Source organism: Hippoglossus hippoglossus, chromosome 5 (assembly GCF_009819705.1).
Source record: "Hippoglossus hippoglossus isolate fHipHip1 chromosome 5, fHipHip1.pri, whole genome shotgun sequence".
Taxonomy (NCBI): Eukaryota; Metazoa; Chordata; class Actinopteri; order Pleuronectiformes; family Pleuronectidae; genus Hippoglossus; species Hippoglossus hippoglossus.
In genome coordinates this window covers 22,477,066-22,499,402 of record NC_047155.1, presented here as the reverse complement: position 1 = coordinate 22,499,402, position 22,337 = coordinate 22,477,066, and the positions used below count along the sequence as shown (strand labels likewise).

At 42.7% G+C, this 22,337-nt stretch overlaps 2 protein-coding genes across 2 annotated transcripts; both read right to left on the bottom strand.

The window, feature by feature from the left end:
- Positions 1–835: 835 nt before the first annotated feature.
- Positions 836–5,970, bottom strand: LOC117761372 (protein transport protein Sec61 subunit alpha). Its single transcript, XM_034585203.1, has 12 exons — positions 5,667–5,970; positions 4,736–4,803; positions 4,572–4,637; positions 4,401–4,479; positions 3,991–4,122; positions 3,703–3,812; positions 3,133–3,286; positions 2,874–3,034; positions 2,506–2,703; positions 2,143–2,334; positions 1,988–2,064; positions 836–1,872 (listed from the first exon to the last, which is right to left on the bottom strand). The coding sequence occupies exons 1-12, from the start codon at positions 5,671–5,673 to the stop codon at positions 1,686–1,688; spliced, it is 1,431 nt and encodes a 476-aa protein (XP_034441094.1). The 5' UTR covers positions 5,674–5,970; the 3' UTR covers positions 836–1,685.
- A 7,909-nt stretch (positions 5,971–13,879) lies between these two features.
- LOC117761371 (inositol hexakisphosphate kinase 2-like) lies at positions 13,880–19,787 on the bottom strand. Its single transcript, XM_034585202.1, has 5 exons — positions 19,264–19,787; positions 17,473–17,695; positions 16,840–17,006; positions 16,233–16,408; positions 13,880–15,771 (listed from the first exon to the last, which is right to left on the bottom strand). The coding sequence occupies exons 1-5, from the start codon at positions 19,505–19,507 to the stop codon at positions 15,133–15,135; spliced, it is 1,449 nt and encodes a 482-aa protein (XP_034441093.1). The 5' UTR covers positions 19,508–19,787; the 3' UTR covers positions 13,880–15,132.
- Positions 19,788–22,337: the final 2,550 nt, after the last annotated feature.

The following is a 22,337-nucleotide window of genomic DNA, read 5'->3' as shown; positions in this document are numbered from 1 at the left end:
AGACTTCCAGTGTATTGTGACGACACAGTACACAGGAAGCTCATTCCAGTCACTCAAGCATGACGTTTCTGACTTAGAGGAACCATAACAAAACGCGCGAGTGTTTTTTTTCCAGAGTTTTTGGGTTGGTAGACATGCCAGATACCCACATTAACGTGTAGAAGCACTAACAAAGTGGAATTTTCATGATATGTCCCCCTTAACACATCTTCTGCAGGAGATTCACTGCGGCTTTATTTGTGTGCATGAGCAGTAGTGGTGATGATATATGTATATGTGTGAACACACATCCCACAGCTTAATATATACAAGGCTACAGATTTGCATGTGAAGAGCTGACTGATGAAAAAGTGAATTTGGGACAAAATGGTACTAAAATGCAAATTAAGGAAAAATATCCTCTTGAATGTATCACATAACCCTAGCCCTTAAATATCCAATCAGTGCACTTCCCCAAAACTTATTTTTGGTGAATGTCATCAGCTCATAAACATATTAAGTAATGTCTTAATTAAGTGGACTTAAGACATTTAATTTCTACTCATTCTCGTTTTTATAGTAGAATCAAAGCAGCCTCATTTAATGAAAATCTCTTTTGTACTCTTCTCTCAGTTAAACAGAAGCATGTGGTTTGTGGTCATTGACTATGTCAAAGCTTGTTGCTGCATGTTGTGTGGTTCTACTGTAGAACATTGTCAAATCCACTTTAAGCAATCAATAACCTATTTTTGTATGCAATAATCTTGATGATTGTACCAACACATAATATATTGTAGTCTGTTCAGATCATGCTATGACAAAGAACAAGGAGACAATAGAAATCAAAACACAATTTCCACATTATATGGAAAAACAAAATCCAGTTTTTTTAATAACTCAATTATGTCTGTTACATAAAGTAAAAACCAAAACGAAACCCCTTTTTCAGTCCCTATCAAACCCACCCTCATCCCGACCATCTCGGCAGTATTGTGCAGCGACTCAGTCTGGGAATAAAAGAGCATGACGACACAGACAAAACTCTTCTCTTTGAGGACCCAGACACAGGACAAACACTGTGCCCCACATAAGACCAGAGTGAATATGAACACAGTCCAAAATTTGAAATATCAAAATAAAGAGAAATGACAACCAGCAAAGGTTTGTCTGAGATTAGCAGAAACCTTATGAGGAGTACATACTTTATTTATACTAAGGGCCCTAGAAACCTCAAGCTTGATTGCTATGTGACGAAAATGGCATGGCTTTCTTTCAGCTCCCCTCTGAAACGTCCAGGCACGGTGCTTTCAGCTTGAAATTAGCACTAGCATGTTGTCGTTGTCTGAGTGTTGACTGAACATGCTGCAGATGCCTGAGGTAGTCAGAGACCGCACCTCACACCTGTGTGCTTTCAGGCATTATTCAGCTGATAAGACAGTCAGTGGGGATTTAGGCAGTCTGCAGAGAGGTGGGTGATAGCTCTTGGAATATAAAGGATTGAAGAGACACAACACAATGCTCAACACTGGGAGTAGCCCACACAGTTATCAAGAAGTCTGGTGGGGAAACAAAGGTGGCAGAAAAATATTACCTATCCCAGCTGCAAAATTGACTGATTGTGCCAATTGCAAAACAATGCATATTAAAAAATAATGATGAGGGGGTGGATGCTTTGTGTCTGGTGTGTGTCACAAGGTTGGTATTTTCTAGAAGAGCAGTGCGCCCATGCTGCCCACTTCACTCTGCTCCTTCACAAAGATCTCAAAGTACTGGTAGATGATGGTCACAGCCAAGAGGATTCCTGTACCCGAACCGATCGCACCCAGGAAATCTGCCATGACAGACAGCCCACCTATACACAGACCACCAAAGGCAGCAGCTGTGGGGATGTACCTGCAAATAACAAATAAGAATTATAAACAAATATTCAATTCAGACATCAATTGTTATTCTGCGAATAGCGAACATAAAGAAACATCATATGCCATTTTCTTAGGTTGCTTTATACCTGTTAAGCTCATGCACCATAGAGGTCTCTCTGTGTCCTCTCATCACCATCTGTTGCTCCTTCAGCTGCTTTGCCACCTGAGACGCACACAATGATATCAGTGGACAGTTGTGCACAAACACAAACACAAAAAACAAACACAATCACACACTTACATCTTTGGCAGAGGATCCTGAGACCTCAATCCAGGTCTTGGAGAAGAAAGCGCAGGAGCCGAGCATGAAGATGATGTAGATGACAGCATGAACTGGGTCGTCCAAAACAGAACCAAATGACTCCGGAGGAGAAAGGTAGTAACAGAGCCCAGCCACTGGGTAGGCCCGAGCTGGTCCTCCACTCGTGGCGTCCTTAAGAAAAAGAAGAGTTTGTAAGTGAGATGGTGCAAATCCATGACTTACAGGGGAGTCAGAGTCTGAATCTGATCGTACCATTTTTATATAAATAACACAGAGACTCCTTGATACAATCTCTCGATCCTTAAACATGTTGCAAGGACTGAGACCCTATAACATACTTACAGACCAGGTTCCCAGGAGGTTGACCAGGAAGTTGCCGCTGAAACGCGTTGAGAGCATCTGAGAAATTACGTAGAGATTAGAGACCAGCGCAGACTGCAGGATAATGGGGATGTTGGAGGTGTAGAACAGTTTGATCGGGTAGGTGTTATATTGGCCACGGTAGCGTGCAGACTTGATGGGCAGGTCCACTCTGAAGCCCTGGTGAGGAAACACAGTCCACATATGTTTAGCCACAGAGCGGCTACAAAGCATCAAAAGACCTAAGTATCACTTAGAATGTATGTTTATCTACAATCCAATCAAAGCTTTTGATAAAAATAAAAGCAGATAAGAAACTATACTGCTTGTAGTTGCCGTTTGCAGCTCACCTGGAAGTATATGACCACTGCAAACACAAAGACAGTGGCGATGAGGTTCATGAGGTTGGGCAGGTTTTGTCTGTAGAAGCCTTCTCTAAGAGCACGGACCTTGTCCGTGCGAGTGGCCAGTAGATGGAAGAGAGCAATAATGGCTCCCTCAAACTCAGTGCCTAGATAAACCAGAGGAGACACAGGGTTAGTCATTATGACACATTTTAAGAGCTTTATCTAATTTTTGTCAATACATGTTTGTTGCCAGTGCTCATACCTCTGCCAGTGTTGACGGTGGTGGGACTGAAGGCCTTCCACACGATCGTCTCACAGATGTTGGTGGCAATGAAGAGAGAGATACCTGAGCCCAGACCATAGCCCTTCTGGAGAAGCTCGTCCAGCAGCAAGACAATCAGCCCTGCAACGAAGAGCTACAGAAACAGGCACAATGTTTGTACTGAGACAGGACATGTAAACATGTAGTTGTAATGTACAACTAATCAATACACCTCTAGACAGTGCTTGATAAACCTGCCTTCCACATGAAAAATTCTTATTAAATTTGTTTTGGGCAAATAAATCCTTAAGTTGTAAAACCTACATTCAAATTATGAAATGCATAAACCTTAAATTGTGTTAATCAAGTCTCAATTTGTCTGCTTGGTGCAGAAAAGAAGCTGGATGTATGACATTTAATGTACTTTTGCAGGTAAAAAGCATTAATTAATTGATAGATCAGTGGATTAATTTGCAAATCTTGGCAGATAAGCTTAGCACTTCAAATTTTAAGACACAGCAAATGTCTTAACTTAAGTAAGAGAGCAGCAGCAGGATTTGTTGTATTAACCTGGATGATGATGACTAAGCATATCCCAGCACCCATCTCTGAGGGGTCTCCATACATGCCAGTCATAACGTACACAATGGCCTGTCCAATGGTGATGATCATTCCAAACACTGTAAAAAGACAGAAACAATGATTTGCATTGGCATCATAAGAGGCATAGCTGCTGCCAAAACTGTTGTTCCCAAATAAAACAGTGCTGTGAGAGTGCAGGCTTCAAAGCATCTTCAATGCTTCAAAGAAATGTGATGCATTCTAAAAAAAGCAGCTGTAATGAGGAATAAAACCTACATTTCTGAGCTCCATTAAAGAGGGCTCTGTCCTTGGGAGTGTCACCAACTTCAATGATCTTGGCACCAGCCAGGAGTTGCATGATTAGGCCCGATGTGACAATGGGTGAGATACCCAGCTCCATCAGAGTACCTGCAAGACAACGTGAGCTGCACTTAGAAACATAATCAGCCTCACTTACAATAAGAATAGCACCAGCACCAGAAACAATGGCAGGAGGACTACAACTGTTGACCTTTGACTAATCACACGTGGTGATGAGATTAGGTAACAGCTGATAACAGCAATCCAACAGCAATCCAACAGCAATCCAACAGGAATCCAATGAGTTTTCCTTACTGGAGCTGCACCAGACATACAAGAGCTTTCCTGATTTAAGAGTGACATTCAATTTGATCCAATTCAAGCACCTCTGTTGGAAGCCAGGATTACTCTCATCCAGTAGAAAGGATCTGCCGAGTCTGATGACATGATGCCAAACAGTGGAATCTGAATGAACAAGAAGAAAAAATATAAAAACAATGCAATGATCCACTGTCACCAATAAGAGAACCAGTAGTTTGTGATCAAGAGATACCAACCTGGCAGCACACCAGAAAGATGAATAGTGTGATAGCGGTCCATAGTACTTTTTCTCTAAACTGAATCTAAAAGGGATGAAAAAAGAACAAATATCAATGCAATTCGTGATTGTTTAGAGAATAAATGATACCACTTTAATAAATGATGACAGATCAACACATACCTTTCTTTCTGGTTTCTGAATTTCTGGCAGGACCGCACAGAAGGGCTTGATGACCTCCAAAAATTTAACTGCAGAAAGAGATTACAAGATTAGTACGAAGCCATAGTAACCCTGCAATTACATTACACTTTAGGGTCAGCACCTCTCCTAGCAATGCCATCAACATTGGTGTTATTTCAAATGTTGGGTCCTCTTAAACAAGGTTGGCTTAGAGGCTACGTCATCACTAGCCAGCAGTCAAACATCTGCCAGCTGAACATGGCAACTGGACAGAGGAGCAACAAGCACAGCGTTTCTCTGTGAATATGGGGAAGTATAAACACATAAAGTTGAGCAAGGTTGAGAGATACTAGTCTCCAGTGTGTTGTCATGTCTGCGGCTGCTCTGCTGCATGTTTTGAGTCTATCAGCTGTGTCAATCACTGAATCTGACTTTAACACGAAATGATTTAACATAAGACTGAACCTGAATCAGGATCAATCGACTCGCTGCTGCAAATCCAAATAGACGTGCTCATTAAAAGCGAGACGAACTGAGTTTTAGTTTTTCTTTACTGCAAGTTTGCCTAAATGAAGAGTTCGAGCAGCTAACTGCCGTTAGCCCGATGCTAACCATCATTCAATCACAAAACGATTGAGCAATGACTTTAAAACAGGACGCTCATTTAAACAACTCAACTAAAACGCCTGAAATCACACCTGACTGTGACACAAACGTCAGAAACGTCGCTAAATCACAGCGAGACGAAATTTGAATACAGTACCAACTTCCGTTATTGGCTAGCTCAACTTGCCACCTAACCCAAGGTTAGCTAAGTAGCTTCCCGGTGAGCGCTGTGTCCGTTACCGTTGCAGATACAAGAATAGAGAACAGACAGCAGGTAGTGCAGACCACCGCCGACACGTGTGCACAGGAGAAGAGGCTCACTCACTCCCCATGGTGTCCTTGGTCCTGTGCCTGGCGTGTTACTGGGAGCAGTTGGAGAGCTGAGTGGGTCAGTGTGGCTCCATCCAGCCGCTCCGTCGGGAAAGAGAGAGCAGCAGAGACACGTCACCAGACGAGCCGCTAACACACGTCACTTCTCCGCTACACACACGCGCGTCACTCCGCAGGCTGCAGGCCGCGCACCCCCCCCCCCCCCCCCCGTTTCTTCACGCACACCTCGTAGGGTGATGTTTACATGCCATCGGCCCGAGAACATGCATGTTCAAATTAATAACATTAATAATCTCATCGCTGTAACTCACACTCCTCCCATCCTCCAGAGGGCGCCCCGGCACGAACTACCCCGGAGTTCTGACACACTCCTCCATTAGATCCCTCCCCCGGAGAAACCTGTGCATACCATTGACTGTATATAAAGAGGTGTGCACATAGACTATATAATAATAACAATAATCATAATCATTATACCAACAAGCTATTAGCCTCACATCTTAATCAGTACATCGCTTTTAAACAAACCAAACAGGCATTTAAAATTGATATTATACATATTATTGATAGACCTCCCATGACAGATGATTGATTACTTTTCCTCATAATTTTGCTTAAAAGCTTCTGACTCTTAATTACAATCTGTATTGTGTAGCCATTTGCAGACATTGAATCTGTATTACCTGAACATTTTGGTATTTTTAACCAAGTAAAAGTGCAAAAAAAAACCCAAATAGTAATGTAACCCAGTCAAAGCTGAAATACACTCGGCCCCTGCTCACCGTGATCCGAGCAATGCTGCTGTCTTTCTGACATCCTGAAGGCATGAATTCCTCAGTCAGTCCTCCTGATTGTCTCATTGTTAATCTACTGTGTTGGTTGATTCTGAATACACGTCTACTGCGTATCTGTCCACCTTATCCCTCCACTGTCGCCCCTCTTTTATTTCTTAATTTTTTTCTTTTAAAGTGTTTTTGAGGGGAGCTATATCTAATTAGGATATCCAATTAGGGCCCATATGGAAAAATGTTATAACTAAAACTTTTTTAAGAGGAGTTTTTACACAGTTGAAGTCACAATGAATCAATCTTGTCTCCATACTCACCACTAGAGTTCAGTGTTGCTCCGGTGTATTTAGCCATGCCTCTGTGTGCTTGCGTGTACATATGTGTGTGTGTGTGTGTGTGGTCCCAGTATAACTCATGATGTGGGGACCTAGATCTCTTTACACAGTCACATTATTTGGATTTGTCTTCCTGTTAAAAAGCGATTATCCATGTTTTAAGGTTTTGGTTCGGGTTTGTGTAAGTCTCCCCGAAAGCAATGTCAGTCAATGATGTGGCTTTCAGTGGTGGGATGTTAAGGGGAATTAAATTGAAATTAAGTAGATGTATTGACCAGAGGCTGAATCAAGGTGTGTTTGTATTATGAGGAGATTTCATTCCGTCACAGTCAGTGACTGCAGTATTGAGTGGTGGTGAGCACCTATGGCTGCACAGTGCTGGTGGCTGGTGGCACACTTAACCACTGATTCATAATAATGAAACAACTGAGTGACAATGAGTGGACCACTTGATTTGTTTTTCAGCAGAAAACACACACACACACACACACACACACACACACACACACACACACACACACACACACACACACACACACACACACAGAGGTAAAGGAGGATGGTGGAGAGCCTGCTCATCTGCCCTCAGATAAAGAGATATTTGTTCGTGTGGTTACATAATGACAGCAGCACTGTGAGCTAACACAGAGGTGAAGTCAAGCAAATACCACACAGCCCCCCCTCCAGTCTCTGCTTTCCACCACACTTTAAATGGCCTCTTATATTCAACTTCAGATGCAGGGTTTAATTCTGAAACAGAAGTTAGGATTGTGAATTTATTCACCAAATCATCGTTTAATGAAAACAGGATTTAGAAATCAAGAAATCAAATTGCTTTGAGAATGAGAAAAACATAGTTATGATTTAATACAACATGTGCTATTCGTCCCTGGGCACCAGGCCATGCAAATAATCTGTGGCATTTCCCCAACAAAAGAAAACACAGTCAAATAAAACATGAATGCAAATCTCATTTGTGTGATACGTGTTCCCCCTGCAGTGAAGGTGCACCCTTGTATCCACGTGGAGGACAGCATATCTGTCTGCAACCTTCAATTATGTAAACACACCAACGTTTCAGTGTATGCCTGTTACACGGAACCCCAGGCTGAAAAAAACCTGGGCTACACTGTTTACACTTTGAATTAGCATTGGCTAAAAAAAGTAAGATGATATAAACCTAAGGCTCAGTTCTCCAAGGACAAAAACCATCCTGGATTATCGAATCTGTACCCGGGAATCAGCATTAAGCCTTTAGAATTTATACATAATTATATTTAATTTTGGACTAAATCTTGACATGATGAACAAGTAACTTCAGTATATTCACCTTACAAATGTTGAGGAAAACTTTAATTAAAACAGTATGAGCCTTATAGTGTTCATGATATTTAACTCGTATTTATGCCCTCTATTAACAGCATATTTGAATGCTACATAATATTCGGACTGCAACTGATGCTTGTTGCCTTCTCTCCTCTTCCAAGGAGGTTATGTTTTTGTCTGGGTTTGTTTGTTTTCAGGATTAATTAAACAACCTATTTCCATGTGTAGGGGTGAGGCATGAGCCATTAAATCTTGGTGCGAATCTGAATCCGTGGGGGGCGATCCAGTTTTTATTCCCACAACATTTTCCTTGATTTCTCATGGATCTTAATGAAAATGAAAAAATCAGGCATTACCAAAGAGATGAGCAGATTGCCAGTATTGTTCAGTACTATGTCAGTGAGTTGTTATTCGATTCTCAATGTAAAGCAACAGCACACCCTCTTTAATCACACACTCTTTGATTTAAGCACAGAGGAAAAACTCCCTTATCATGTGGTAACTTACACGCTCTTCCCCACATACTGCTGCTGCCACAAATTACATCATATATCATTATATCCATTATGTTCTCACTTCATTTCAGAAAAAGACATAAAAAGAACACACACGCACACACAGACCCGCACACCTTCCTGCTCTTCACCTCCACATAACCACACACATCTGCCTCCACGTATGACTGTCATACAGTCTGCCTGCGGTGTTGGAAGATTATATTTGAACAGGAACACACACAGTGATAATATCAGCACACTGTCACTAGGGTCATTTGCATCTGTTCCGGAAGAATCCGGCCTTTTATTTTCTTCCTTATTTTTAGACATGAGTAATTGTAAAAAGTGAAGTGGTGCGTGAGTTGCATGAGTCTGTGCAACAGCACTCAGCCTGGGGATTATAACTCTTAATGCTATGTCCATACCTATACATAAAGACTTTCTCTAACCCTGATGAGTGTTTTTCTCAGTGGACAGCGTTAGTGCTGAAAGTGTCATATACACGTCACATCAGCGTTCTGAGGGTTACATCTGTCCTGAGCTGTTCACCAGCTGGGAGTGAGCTGTATACATGGATACACAAATACTATTTATGTACATTAAGCACTTATGTAAACCCACCCCTGAGGACAGAGACACGTCCATAAGAAAGTAAAGGACATATCAGAGGGTAAAGAGAATCCTAGTACAGTTGAAGGGTCCGGTGGCTACATTAGATTTTCCTTTCATAACGAGTTCGTCATCATAACACCATGTCTGGCACCTGTCTGTCACTGAAAGCACGTCAGACAGCAGAGACCCTGTTTGGCAGACACAGCCACTTGTGACTAAATAGTGTTACACAGTGTTTTTTATGTATTCACAGTATTTATCTATTGTACAGCATAAAGTCCAAACTGTTGTAATCCCAAAGCTAATCCAATCGAGGCCTGGCAGTGTAACAGGAGTCACTGTAACACCCAGAGACTGATTTGAGGGGGCAGGAGGTCTTCCTTCATTTGACCCTCATGGACGAGCTTGAATAAAGAGCGTGTTCAGTGTTAATCTGTGCTTCGGAGGCTTCATTATAGTAATTAAGTGGTCAGCATAAATGAGTTTGACAGAGTGGACTGGCTAGAGGACGACTGGAGCCTCGGGCCAGCTCCAGGACGATCCCCGGCACAGAGCGTCACTGCCACCGTTATGCAACAATGATTACATCTTGGCTCCTTTTTTGCTTTCCATTTCTCTGCCGGCCGCACCTCCACGCACCGTGTGGTCATTTGCCGTTCTTTTAAACAGTTTGGTTGTCTCTGCATAGAAGCTATAGTATTAACATATATGCTATCAATTAAGTGAGTGAGGGGGGATGTTATGAATTAAATGGTTTAGATCAGAAAGGGGTTAGTGCATGTCCTCGTGTGATAAATAATCATTGGTTAAATCATGCTTTAATATTTGTTCTGGTTATTTCACACATCATCACAGGAAGGGTCATAAGTCTATGAGATAAGCAAAGTTAATTCTCTACCTTTATTTTAACATTTTGACGGAATAACCTTAACTCAAGGTTCACTGTATTTTATGAGAAAATATGTGACAGGGATCATTTAAATGCGAGTTCAAACGCAGCTGTCACTGAATAATATAGATTTATCAGCAGCGTATATGTTCCTACTGTAGCTCCGTCTTCTCATTACACCGTCCTCGTATTAAAGCTCAGCTGCCTAATCCACACACACACACACACACACACACACACACACACACACACACACACACACACACACACACACACACACACACACACACACACACACACACACACACACACACAGTATTCTTATCAAATCATATACAGTTTAAAACAGGTCAGCAGAAAACCCCCAACAGCCATCATCATCTTAGGACTTTTTCTTTTTCTCCAGCATAAAAAGAGATTTAAAGAAGCATTTTCTAAAGTTAGTTTTCTACACATGTTCAGTCTGTCTTTCTGCTTTTCATCTCTTCCTCTATTACATTACTGACCTGTTTATGTAACTGTCTGCACAGAGCTAGTCACCATCATGTAAACTCAATTCAGCACCTGTCGAAACAGGCTTGGCCATGTTCCTGATTCACACAGCATTCGCTTTGTGTCTTTATGTTGGTGCTAATCTACTTGAATTTTACATTAATGACGTGTACAACATTTTTCCCATGTCTATTTTGACACTTAAACTGACATTTTCTTACCTTATATAAGGTAATAAAAAACTGGAGGCATGTGTGGTATCTTTTGGTCTGATGAATCCAAATTAAACAAGATTTATAGGCAGATTACAACTGCAAAATGCACCAGAAGTTTCAGAAATAATACACAAAAAAGGTTTTTAAAGCTATTTGGGTTCACCTTAAATTAAAGCTCACTGATTGGCCCCCTATAAATAGTGAAAACCGGATAGCACTAGCATACCTTCCCAGGCCACAACTTCACTGGCTGGTTTCAATTCCCATTCTGCTTTCACAGCCAGAGGCGACAGCAGAATCCACTGGATGCTCGCACGCTACAATGTGTGACAGACAATGGAGCAATTCTCAGATGGCAATGAAAGGTCGCAGAGAGACATGATGCTGGGGATCACATGTGGGACCCATCAGAGAGTTAGCCTGCAGACCACACACACACACACACACACACACACACACTTGTGTACACGAACAAACCACCCCCAAAGAAAAAGAGATAATCTCTTGGTGATATTCCAGGCCGTGTGTTGTGCGTGTGTATGACAGAGAATGAGTTTATGCAAGAGGAATTAAGCTGGGTGGGAAAAGGAAAAATACAACCAAGGATATGTGTAGGATATGACACACACAAAACTGGACAGACACACACAAACTCACTAACACTGTGTCATGTCACGCCTGTATTTGAGAGCCAGTCAAAGGCACGACCTCTGAGCCGAGAGGAACCTGGATCTGTGGTAGTGAAAAACATTTGATCTGCTCTGTCCTCCATAAACAGAGGAGACAAGTTGACTGGCTTTCAGCAGTGTAATTCTTCACGTCTTCGGTAATCTTCAATCTGCGGCAGATAATGAGTGAACTGCTGAGGAAACAAGGGGATGAAAAGTAGTAAACGTTTGGGGACAAACATGTCAACCAGGCATGCCATTAAACTACAGTCAGTAATGACTTTTGCACTGTAAGGTAATGTGTTTATTGTGTCTCAGGTGTGTGCACCAGTATATGTCCTTATGCCAGCATGTATAGTGTACTGTACATGGACTGACTGGATGTTGATGGGATGTTTGAGCAGCTTTGATGAGCGAGCTGAGCAGTGACAGGGTGTATTAATAAGACTGTAAACGGGTGTGTGGATCTGGTGGCCCAAAAAGCGTTGACACCATTTCATTCCCGGCGAAGGCTGCTGTTGCCATAGTGATTTTAACCGCCGTTATGCAACTGCTCCACTTGCAGTGGCGACCTTCACAAAGCAATGGGCTTCCAGGACTCACGTGCACACACTTGTCACTGAGTGGTATGTATGGACCAAGGTATAGCTTAGTAGTGAATCTACAATATGCATGTGGTGTAATATATATAGACAGTATGTGTATACACACAGTACATATATGCACACAGTGCGATGACAGAATGGGATCCTTTTGATGGCTGAGAGCAGCCAACTGACCCTGACGCTGTTATGCAACGTCGACTAACCATCCCCCCTAGAGTGGAGCTGGAAGAGCTTATCTTATCCATCCCTCCTCCCATCTATCCATCCATCTATCTATCTATCCCTCTGCAATCACACAGCACAGAAAAACATCACATGCATGTCCTGCTTCTGGACGGAATGTAGCTCTGCATCTGTTCTCTGACAGTCTATGAAACACAGCAAATACTGGGGTCTCAAAGTGTTGAGCAAATACAGTGCTCATAAACCCCTCACACAAACCCTGCCCTGACCTAGACTCTTAAAGATTTCATTGTCTGTCCCTTCACTGGGTTACAGTAAAGACAATGACCTTTCATTGTTCTGTCCTGAAGCACCATGGGATTACTAAATGAGCTACTGCAGCTCCTAGACTGACAACACACAGTGTGTAAAAAGCATTGGATAAACCCAGACCCAAAATATAAGAACAGCCACAGGAAAACTCTTATTGAAACTATCTGATTATTATTGGTAATTTACTATCTCAAGATAATTCAGATACACTATTATACACATTGTACACTTACAAAAACATACAAAATATTTCCAGTTTGTTTTTTGATCTCTTTAACTTAATTAAAACACAGCTACTAGTCATAGGGAGCATGGATCTGGGTATGTTGGACCTCATGGGACGAGCTATTCACGTCCAATCCCAGCGAGCCTGTGACAGATTCAAGAGGTCTCTATTTTGAGCATTAACTGAAACAAGCACATGGTCATCATAACGTGATGTACTCTGACAAATATATGTCAGAAGTTTCAGAATTATTCAATTCACATGTAGGTATCATCTTAATAGATTAATAGTGTGTGGCTTGAAAAAAAACAAGAAATTTTCTTTTTCATGCATCAGAGTGATTGCTCATCTGTGTGTCAGAGAGATGTGCCTGTCAGTCAGTACATTCTACAGAGGGGACACACTGAAGTGGTAGCAGCTTGTGTACTCTGTGGACACAAGCCTGTTTCTGCTTAATAGCTCTTCTCCAAGAATGAGTTATGCTGCTGCTCACAGCACACACATCTCCACCTTCTCTCTGGCAGTCTGTGTCTGCCTCAGACTGGTTAGAGATGACCAGGACTGGCTGAGGCAGCCTGGGCTGCCGTCACACACCTCCTGACACAACAACCCCCAACCCCCTCCCTACCATCTCTATTTTAACATAATAAATTCTTCTAGACTGAGGGAAAAAGATCTAAAGATACAGTGTGTTTGGGGGAACCGTGTCTTGGCTGCACTCCACAGGATTACAGGGTGTCACCACAGGCTTGGCTTGTGCTCCAGTTACTTTGCTGCACAGCAGGTGACGGGACAGGGCTCATTCTGAGCTGCAGTCCCATCATACTTTCCAAGGTATCTGACATGAATTCATCTTTCATGATACACTTGTACTTGGTGCTTCCCAGAAAGACATTTCCCTCATCATACATGGAGACAATGATGAGACAACCTCACCTCCTGGATATTTACCTGAAATTTGATTACTGCAACATTTGAATTTTATGTAAACAGGAAACCCGTGGGGTCTCTATTAAATCCGGCGAGCTTGTCCAGGAGCCACTCCAAACATGACACCGACTTTAGCACAAAGCAAAGGCTTTAATGTTCTCCTCCAACAGACTGTGGGCAAGACATATACAAGATAGAGGTATCCAAACATGTCAAATAACAATATTAATCAATATCATTATTTTAACATTAATAATATGGAATGTAGTACACTCCATCCACATTCTTTTTTTAAATTTAGTTTATTTTATGAAACATGTCAAATAAATAAATAACTATATCCTCTGTCTCTGATCACTATATGAATATATTCTCTTTGAGTGAAGATGAACAGGGAGGAAGGATGGCAGAATGAACAGGCAAAAGAGAAGAATGACAGAGTGTGAGCTCACTACCTTTCTTCCCATCGACTCTGTCTTCGTACACATACAACTCCTGCTCCCTCAGATAGCCCTGTCTCGATCCAAACAAACACACATTCAGCAGAATGTGTTTATGTGCATGTTTGTGTGTGCAAAACGCTGACACTTTCTTTGGAATAAGACAACAAAAACATTTCTTCTGTCTCAGACTTCAAACTGCCTACTCTTTTTTCCTAACAGTGAGGGGGGTTAAAACAGAACGATGACAATGGTTAAATCACTGTCTCAGTCATATAGACGGCTGCTCTAAATTACACACAGGTGTGTGTCATATCCCGAAGATCGACACGCACGACAGGAACGTCAACAAGCACCAACGGGAAAGGGGTCACTTCGAAGGACAGCTACAACAAGGAGAGGAGGAATCTCTCTCCACCTCTGTAGTCAATTCAATTAAAATATTTATCAGCGCCAAATTATGACATGATCAAACAACCCATTATTTCAAGGCACTTAACATATTAAGGTTGAGACCTTAAAAATTATAGAGAAAACCGACAGTTCCCTCAATGAGCAAGTACTTTGGCAACAGTGGAGAGAAAAAACTCTAACTCTCTAACTGAAAGAAACCTCTAGCAGAACCAGACTCAATGTGGGTGGCCATCTGGCTCGACCAGTTAGGGTGAGCGGAGAACCAATTGGGAAGAGAGGAGAGAAGAGAGGGGAAGGGGAGTGGGATGAGAGAGAGACCAGGAACAGTTGTGTAACCATTACATTTACATAATAACAATAATCGTCTGGATCCTGCAGCTCTGGGATCAGAGATAGCAGCAGGCAGACGGACAGACAGACAGACAGACAGACAGACAGACAGAGAGACAGACTATAAGTAAAAGTCCAGTTCTTCCACATTTTTGTGTCATTGTGCCTCTGTTTCTGAATTTGTGTGTCATGCCTGGCTTTAAACTGTGCTGTAGTTCTCCAGCTCAGAGATGATGGTGATCAGGTTCTGGAGACCGAAGATGTAGCCGCTGTCCTGGCCCTCGTGCACCACGCTGTCCTCCAGGAAATGTCTGCAGGTGGTGTGGGCAAAGTCTATCATCTTCACATCCACAGCGGGGCTGAGGGGGTCTGAGTGGGTCAGGCTGACATCCGAGCTCCCACTGCTGCTGCTGGAGCACCTGCTGCTGATGTCACTAGACGTCGAGGGGCTGTAAGGGAAACCAAGCGCACCTGCTACTTCACTCTCCTCTTCCTCCAACTCATCCAAGTCGGGTTCAGCCTCCACCTCCTCATTTTCCTCATTATCATCTTCTCCATCAGAGTGTTGAACCTTAGAGCGCCGGCGTGTGTGTTTACGGTGGGGCGCGCCATCGTAGATGATGAGCAGAGAACTGGAGTAGAAGCGGTAGGATTCGCAGGCTTCCAGGACAGCTTGCATCTCCCTGAGCCTGTGCAGCACCGGGGAGAGGAGCTCATGTTGCAGGCGCTGTCCGCTGTGGAAGAACTGGAACAGAGCCTCTTTGAAGCCAGGCAGGGGCAGCTCACGGCCGTGGTACTTGTTCATGAAAATCAGCTGGCCTGTGTCGGACTGGTACACCTGAAAAAAAATGGAGAAAGATGATGAAGTTAGAAAAGAAAAAAATGATTAACTATATTGAAAGTACTGCCTGAACTTGGCTGTTTTCCTGGCACTCAACCTTAAACTTTAGAATTTGGTCATTTTGTGAGTATTTATAGTATATATAAAATGGGTTTGATTTGATTTGAATATGTCATATTCAAAGATGGTTAACAGATTCATCTTTGCTGACATATTTTCAGATCTTTGTTGCTGGCTACTTCTTTATAGAACACATGGTCTTCAGGGTTTAAAAAACATCTTTTTACGGTGTTTGTGCCGAGCTATGCTATGCTGGCTGAAGGCTTAAATTCAACCAACAGATATGAGAGTGGTATAGATGATTTCATCTAAATAAACTAAACACTTTCCCAGAGGGTAAATCTATTTGTTTAAGGCAGTACCATGAACCAAGAGGCCACCCTTGGCTTAAAGCCCACCTGCATGCCACACAGACGGACTCCTATTGAGGCTGAAGTGCTCTGCTGGCACTTGCGAATCTGCATCTCCTTCTTCTCATCCGAGGCATCGTCTCCATGCTGCCGTGTGCCCATCTTCAGGTCCAACACGCACGGCATTCTGTGCTTCCATGTCAGGTTCTCTAGCAGGATGAATTCTGGGAAGCTGAGTCAAGGAGGAAACAGTCGAAAAACCCATGGCCACTCTTCTACAATAATATCTTTCTACAATTTTAAATAAATAACTAGGATTAAAAAGATCGACACCTATTTTAAGTGTTTCCCCTAACCCATTACACTTGCACATATGCTATTATCAAATCTGTGGCAGCAAATCACAGATATATCAAGTATCCTACAGGACAAAGAACTTGATAACTCTCCAGTAAATTGGCTTCAGGTACAACTAATTATCACATACAATTTTTTTAATACAAATGCAAGTTTGAAGGTGTTTCGGTGCCATGTATTTCGACCAGAAGCCACTGCAAAATGACTCCTCTCTCTTTCAACTGGGATACTTCAAATCTGAAAATAAAAAATAAACAGAGAAACCACAGCAGTGTGCTAGTTGTCAGTGAAAGGATACTGTGCTGGGTACGGGGCTTGGCGTTCTCCTTCATCCTCTGTAGGTGCTGCTGGTGACACTTGAGACTCCAGGGGTTGTGTTTGGGCTGCGGGACAGCGTTACTGTGAGGGTGTTCCTGACTGGAGTAGAGAACCTCAAGGTCCACATCCTCCTGCAGCTTGTGAACACTGCACGGCAGAGTGAGAGAGAGATCCTTGTTAGTTTTACATACAAAGCAGAAGGGGGGGGGGGGGGGGGGGGGGGGGGGGGGGGGGGTAATAAATGCAGCTATTGCAGTTATGTAACCCTGAGGCTGTGAACCTCCCTGAGGCTAACAGGGCTAAGGATCAGCCTCTAACTGCATTCAGAGCCTGTTTTGCCTGAGGTTATATGTGCAAGTATCTGTGCGTCATCAGTCAATTGCTGTGAGTCTACAGACAACAGGTTTACAACTCTTGGGAAACTTTCAATAGCTTTAACAATATCATGGTTGTGTAACAGTTGTGCAGTGACCACTGCGTGATCTTCAGATATTAGTATCAGAATATCAGCGTGAAAGTGACTCACTTTCATCCTGCTTGTTGTTATCGACTACATCCTCTACTTTATTAGTCCCTGAGTGTGCTGCCATCTGCATTTTCCCTTCGTTCTCACCTCTTGTCCTCGTCTTTGCTTCCGTCATCTTCAATGTAATTTTCGCTGTCCATGAGCAGTGAGGACTTCACCATATTACCCCACTTGATCAGCTTGCTCTTGTGCTTGCAGTCGGTCGACCGATCCTTGTTCTCCAGTTCTCCTGCTGGGTTGCTCATGAGGGGGTAGGCGAACAGGCAAAGGTTCCCTTCAACATCCTCCTCGAAGCTCACCGACACCACACCTGAGATAGAGATGGAGAGATATATCGGTGAGACATCTGTGTCATGGATCTGTGAAGAGAATAAAAAAGTTAAAGCACAATAAATGTGCAAGTATTGAGTGACAAGAGAGGAAGGGCAGAGATACTGAGCGCTCAAAGCAACACGAGAAAGGACAGAATGAAAGACTTAAACAAGAGGAAGAGTTGGTCAAATACAAATACACAGAGACACAAATAATGCTCTCATAAGCAGGTCTAATGCTAAGAAGCATACAGTAAGTTAGAATAATTAAAAGCCCAAACACAAATGGCACAAGAATGCAAAACTTCAGTCATAATTCTGACTGAGTTTGTAACCAATGAATATACCTCATACAAATGTGTATATATATATAAAAATAGGAATCACAAAGCATCAGCCACACATAAACAGAAAAACGTTCTGTTAATGTGATGCTAACACTAAAAAAAAAAAAAATCAGGAAAACAGAACAAAGGTTCTTGAATCCTCCACATCAAAGTAAAGTAACTCCAATAGCATATTTATACAGCCACACTCTTCATTACAGTGTCGCATAATATTGCTGAAGGAGAGGAGGGGTGAGAAAGTACACAGAAATACAGATACAGGAGGTGAAAAATGCTGACATGGAAATAAAAGCCCTGGTGCCGCAAAAATATTCATTGGCTCAGCATGGGAAAGAAAATATAAGACTTTTAATGTTATCCCATGATCACAGTCGTACTTGTGGTGTATTCTGGAGGTGAACATGAAAAGCAGAAGTGAGGCTTTTTAGAACATTAGGAGTAATTTGACTTCTTGGAATCCTCTTTCACTTCTCACCAGGGGACACATAGAAAACAGGGCTTCTTAGGATCATGCATATTTGTTTTTATTCTAAACGACAGCCTTACTGATGCTTCCCACTACATGGTGGATTTCAAACGGGTCTTTGTGTGATGTGTTTAGATAAACTAACAGGTGTCAGGATAAACCAGTCCAACAGTCTGTCTAATGTCACTCATTGCTCCTCACTTTTTAAATATCCCATAGTTATATCCCATAGTAAATATCCCATAGTCCTGTTGGTGGTGAGTCTGTCAGCTCTGTGGAATTATCCAGTTATCCGGAGTTTTTTTTTTTTATGTTGTTGTTTTTCAGTTCATCTAATCGTCTCCAACTCCTCTTTGGATTCCTGGATGACAACGAGGAAGAATCTATTTATTCTTCTCATCATGCTGACTGTGCACCAGAAAAGAAAGCTGTTGACCTGCTGACTTACCTGTGCTAGTGCAGGCTCCTACACACAGGACACCACAAGCAGGTGGTCTGTTTGTAGAAGGCCCACTTGCAGCTGCAGCACCCTCCTGTGGAACAGTTCGGTACATGCAGGAACCTGGCAAAAGCAGCCGAGCAGGAGCACGGAGCTCTGTTTGCTACATTTACAAACACGACCTACAAAAGTGCAAAGCAAGTCTACAACGTCCTTTTCCCACTGACATGCACATATGTACACAGAGCAGAGAAAGAAAGAAGGAGAAACACAACACCGCTAACAGGAGAAATAGAAAAGGTTGGTTGTCATTACCTCTGTACTGGGGGGTGAACTTCCTGATTGCCGCAGGCAGGCTCTTATAGAACTGATGCTCTCGGGGGATGAGGGGCTTGCAGATGGTCTCCTCCCCGAAGCTCAGCACGCAAGAATGCCCCCCCACCTGGTGTATGAAGGGCTCAAGCATCACCCCTTTCTCCATGTAGCAGTCCTGGTGCTGCAGCTGGCTCTGCTGCTTTTCCTTTTCCTCCTGGGCCTGATCCTCCACGGCCGGGCTCATCCTCCGCTGGCCCTGACCACACTACCGCGGGCATTAGCCTCCTCCGGCACGCACACACAATGCGGTCGGGGCCCTATGTAGTATGGTCACGAACATACTTGCTCACGTTCTGCATATCCGCAGAAGACGAGTCCCGTTATCTTGCTTGAGGTCGCGAGATTTGGCGAGTTGCTCCCCCCGATGATGTATCACAGGCCGTTGTTGTGGAGACCTGCCTTGCCTGTGCTGTGGTTCTGCAGGATGAAAACAAAGGGGGTGGGGGGGGAAATAGGAGAGAACCAGGAAAGCTAAGATATAGCGGAGTCTTTAATCCCCTTTCCCTCCTTGTCTGGCTGCCTTTGTAGCTAAAGCAAAGCCCCTTTGACGTTGAGGTCAGGACTAGAGCTGGTGCAGCAGATAAAGCAAACAGAGGCAGGTCCTGCTCATTCCTCGGCTGCAGACAGAATGCTCTCTCACAGCTGAGAGCTGGCACGCAACTAGTAAAGCCCTCACAAGCGTGACATTGCGCCGCCCCGTTACAGGAAATCCACCAATCAGGAGCACGCAAAGCAGGTTGTTGGGTGGTAACCACAGTGCATGATGGTGACACCTCGAGAGAAAGGAGCAAGCAAACAAAGGCGGTGGTGGGAGAGGTGAGTCTGGGGGAAGGGAGAGGGGCCAAAAGAAGAATAAAAACATGGAGGAAGCATGAACCTGAACTCAGCTGTTTTTCTGTCTGTGTGACAGCAGAGTTTTAACAACCTGACAGAAGAAGCAGCACTATGTCTTCATAGTGTAGGGAGAGAGTGAAAAACACACGAACATACAAGTCAAATCTAAACACAATGATGACTTGGCCTGAACTAGTCTACCGTTTGGGCAGCCTGTGATTAATGACAATCAAGCTGCCAAAAAATAACTTGTTTCATGAATTCTGTTAATGTTAACACAATACCCTTTAATGTTTAAACCTACTTAATAAATCAGAAATAATAGTCTGTTGGTGGCAAAATGGACCCATCTCTGTGATAGTAACCACGTAACCATATCTGGCTAAAGCTTGGTGGGTGGCAACCAACATCAAGGTACAGGTAAAGATCACTTTAAATATAGATCATAGGTTCTACATCAAAGGGGAACCCATTCCCACAGTGTCTGAGAAACCTTTAAAAAGCTTTTGATCCTACCAAACGACAATCAGGAAGAAGAGGCAGATCCAGTGGATGGCGGTAATGCACCTTGACGTTGGTTGCCACCCTCCAATAAACCGAACAAAAGAAGAAGATTACGGTAATGCACCTTGACGTTGGTTGCCACCCACCAATAAGCCGAACAAAAGAAGAAGATTACGGTAATGCACCTTGTCGTTGGTTGCCACCCACCAATAAGCCGAACAAAGAAGAAGTAGTAGGAGTTGGGACAGCTTTACTTGCTGATCTTGTCTTGCAAGAACTCGTGAGAACTCATATGGTGTCATCCATTCCATTTGAATGACACCACAGGAGCAGTATGGAGGCATCTTCTGTTTTTTGTTCTGTTGTTCTTTAGCATTGGAAGAAGTTGTTCCCATTTACTTCAGTTGTATTGATTTGGCTGTAACGCTGTTTACCCATGAAACTCCAAAAGTGTATTGTGAACTCAAACACTTCACCCACCCCACCATCTGCATAGTGGTGAGTAGATAATGAGTGAATTATAAGTTTTGGGTGAATTATCAATTTAAAGTAATTATCATCTAACAGTAGGCAAGATTTAGTTAATGAGATATTTGAGACTCTGTATAGACTTCAAAATATGAATATTGTCACTACTTTTATGTGCACACAGAGTAATAAAGGGCATTGAAGGGGCTTTATTTATTTATTGGCTAAGCAAGCACTAAATCATGAAGAAGTCATGAACATTTCACTTAGTAAGCAGCAAAAACAATAATCAAAGGAAACATTATGAACGAATGGCAGAGCTGGGATGTAGCTCACAAAGGGAGACACCTTTATGCAGTACAGCAGGAAGTGAGCACAGTGAGGACAGACAAAAGGACCAAAGAGCAGAACATTTTTTCACTAGGCTGAGGAAAGGACATAATAGACTCAATAATACACTACACTTAATAAACATACACCCAACAGGATTATATGATTACTGTCAAATAGAGGAGTCAGTGGAGCATGTAATGCTTCACTGTAATAAATATGTTAGAGAACGAGAAAAGCTAAAGAGGAAAATTGCAAATAATGGAGTGGAAGAACTGAACTTGGAAATAGTACTTACCATTGGAATAGGGAGAATGCTCCATAATCTGAGAGAGACGGAATTGGACAACATAATTTAATAAGGCCCAGATGACTCTGATTTTACACTCCAACACAGTAGGTTGCCATCCACCACTAGACATAATGAAGAAGAAGGAGAAGCTATCAAATAACAAGGGTAAGACGAAGATGTCAAGAGAGTTTCTGGTAGTAAGAGCCAATACCGGTGTCTATGTTGTAAAAGAATCATGTGATCTCCACAGCAGAGTTAATACGTTACTTCCGGGCTCTGCCTGCTATACCCTAAATTGTGCATGTGTGAAAGGCAATGCTGCTGGTAATACTCATCTTGCACCCTTCCAACCCTTTTTGACACAGATTATTGTAGCAGGCAAAATAACATCCGATTAAACCAGTTACTCACTGCTCTTTCCATTCATGTGAGTCCACCTTTAAACTACTGGCAGGAAACTACAACAAAAATGAATGCATATTGAATTATAACTAAAACACACAGAGAATTCATCCCTGTATATACCTGCATTTGTGTACAAGTACATGTAATTGCATGTGTACTTAACTTCACATAAAGTTGTACA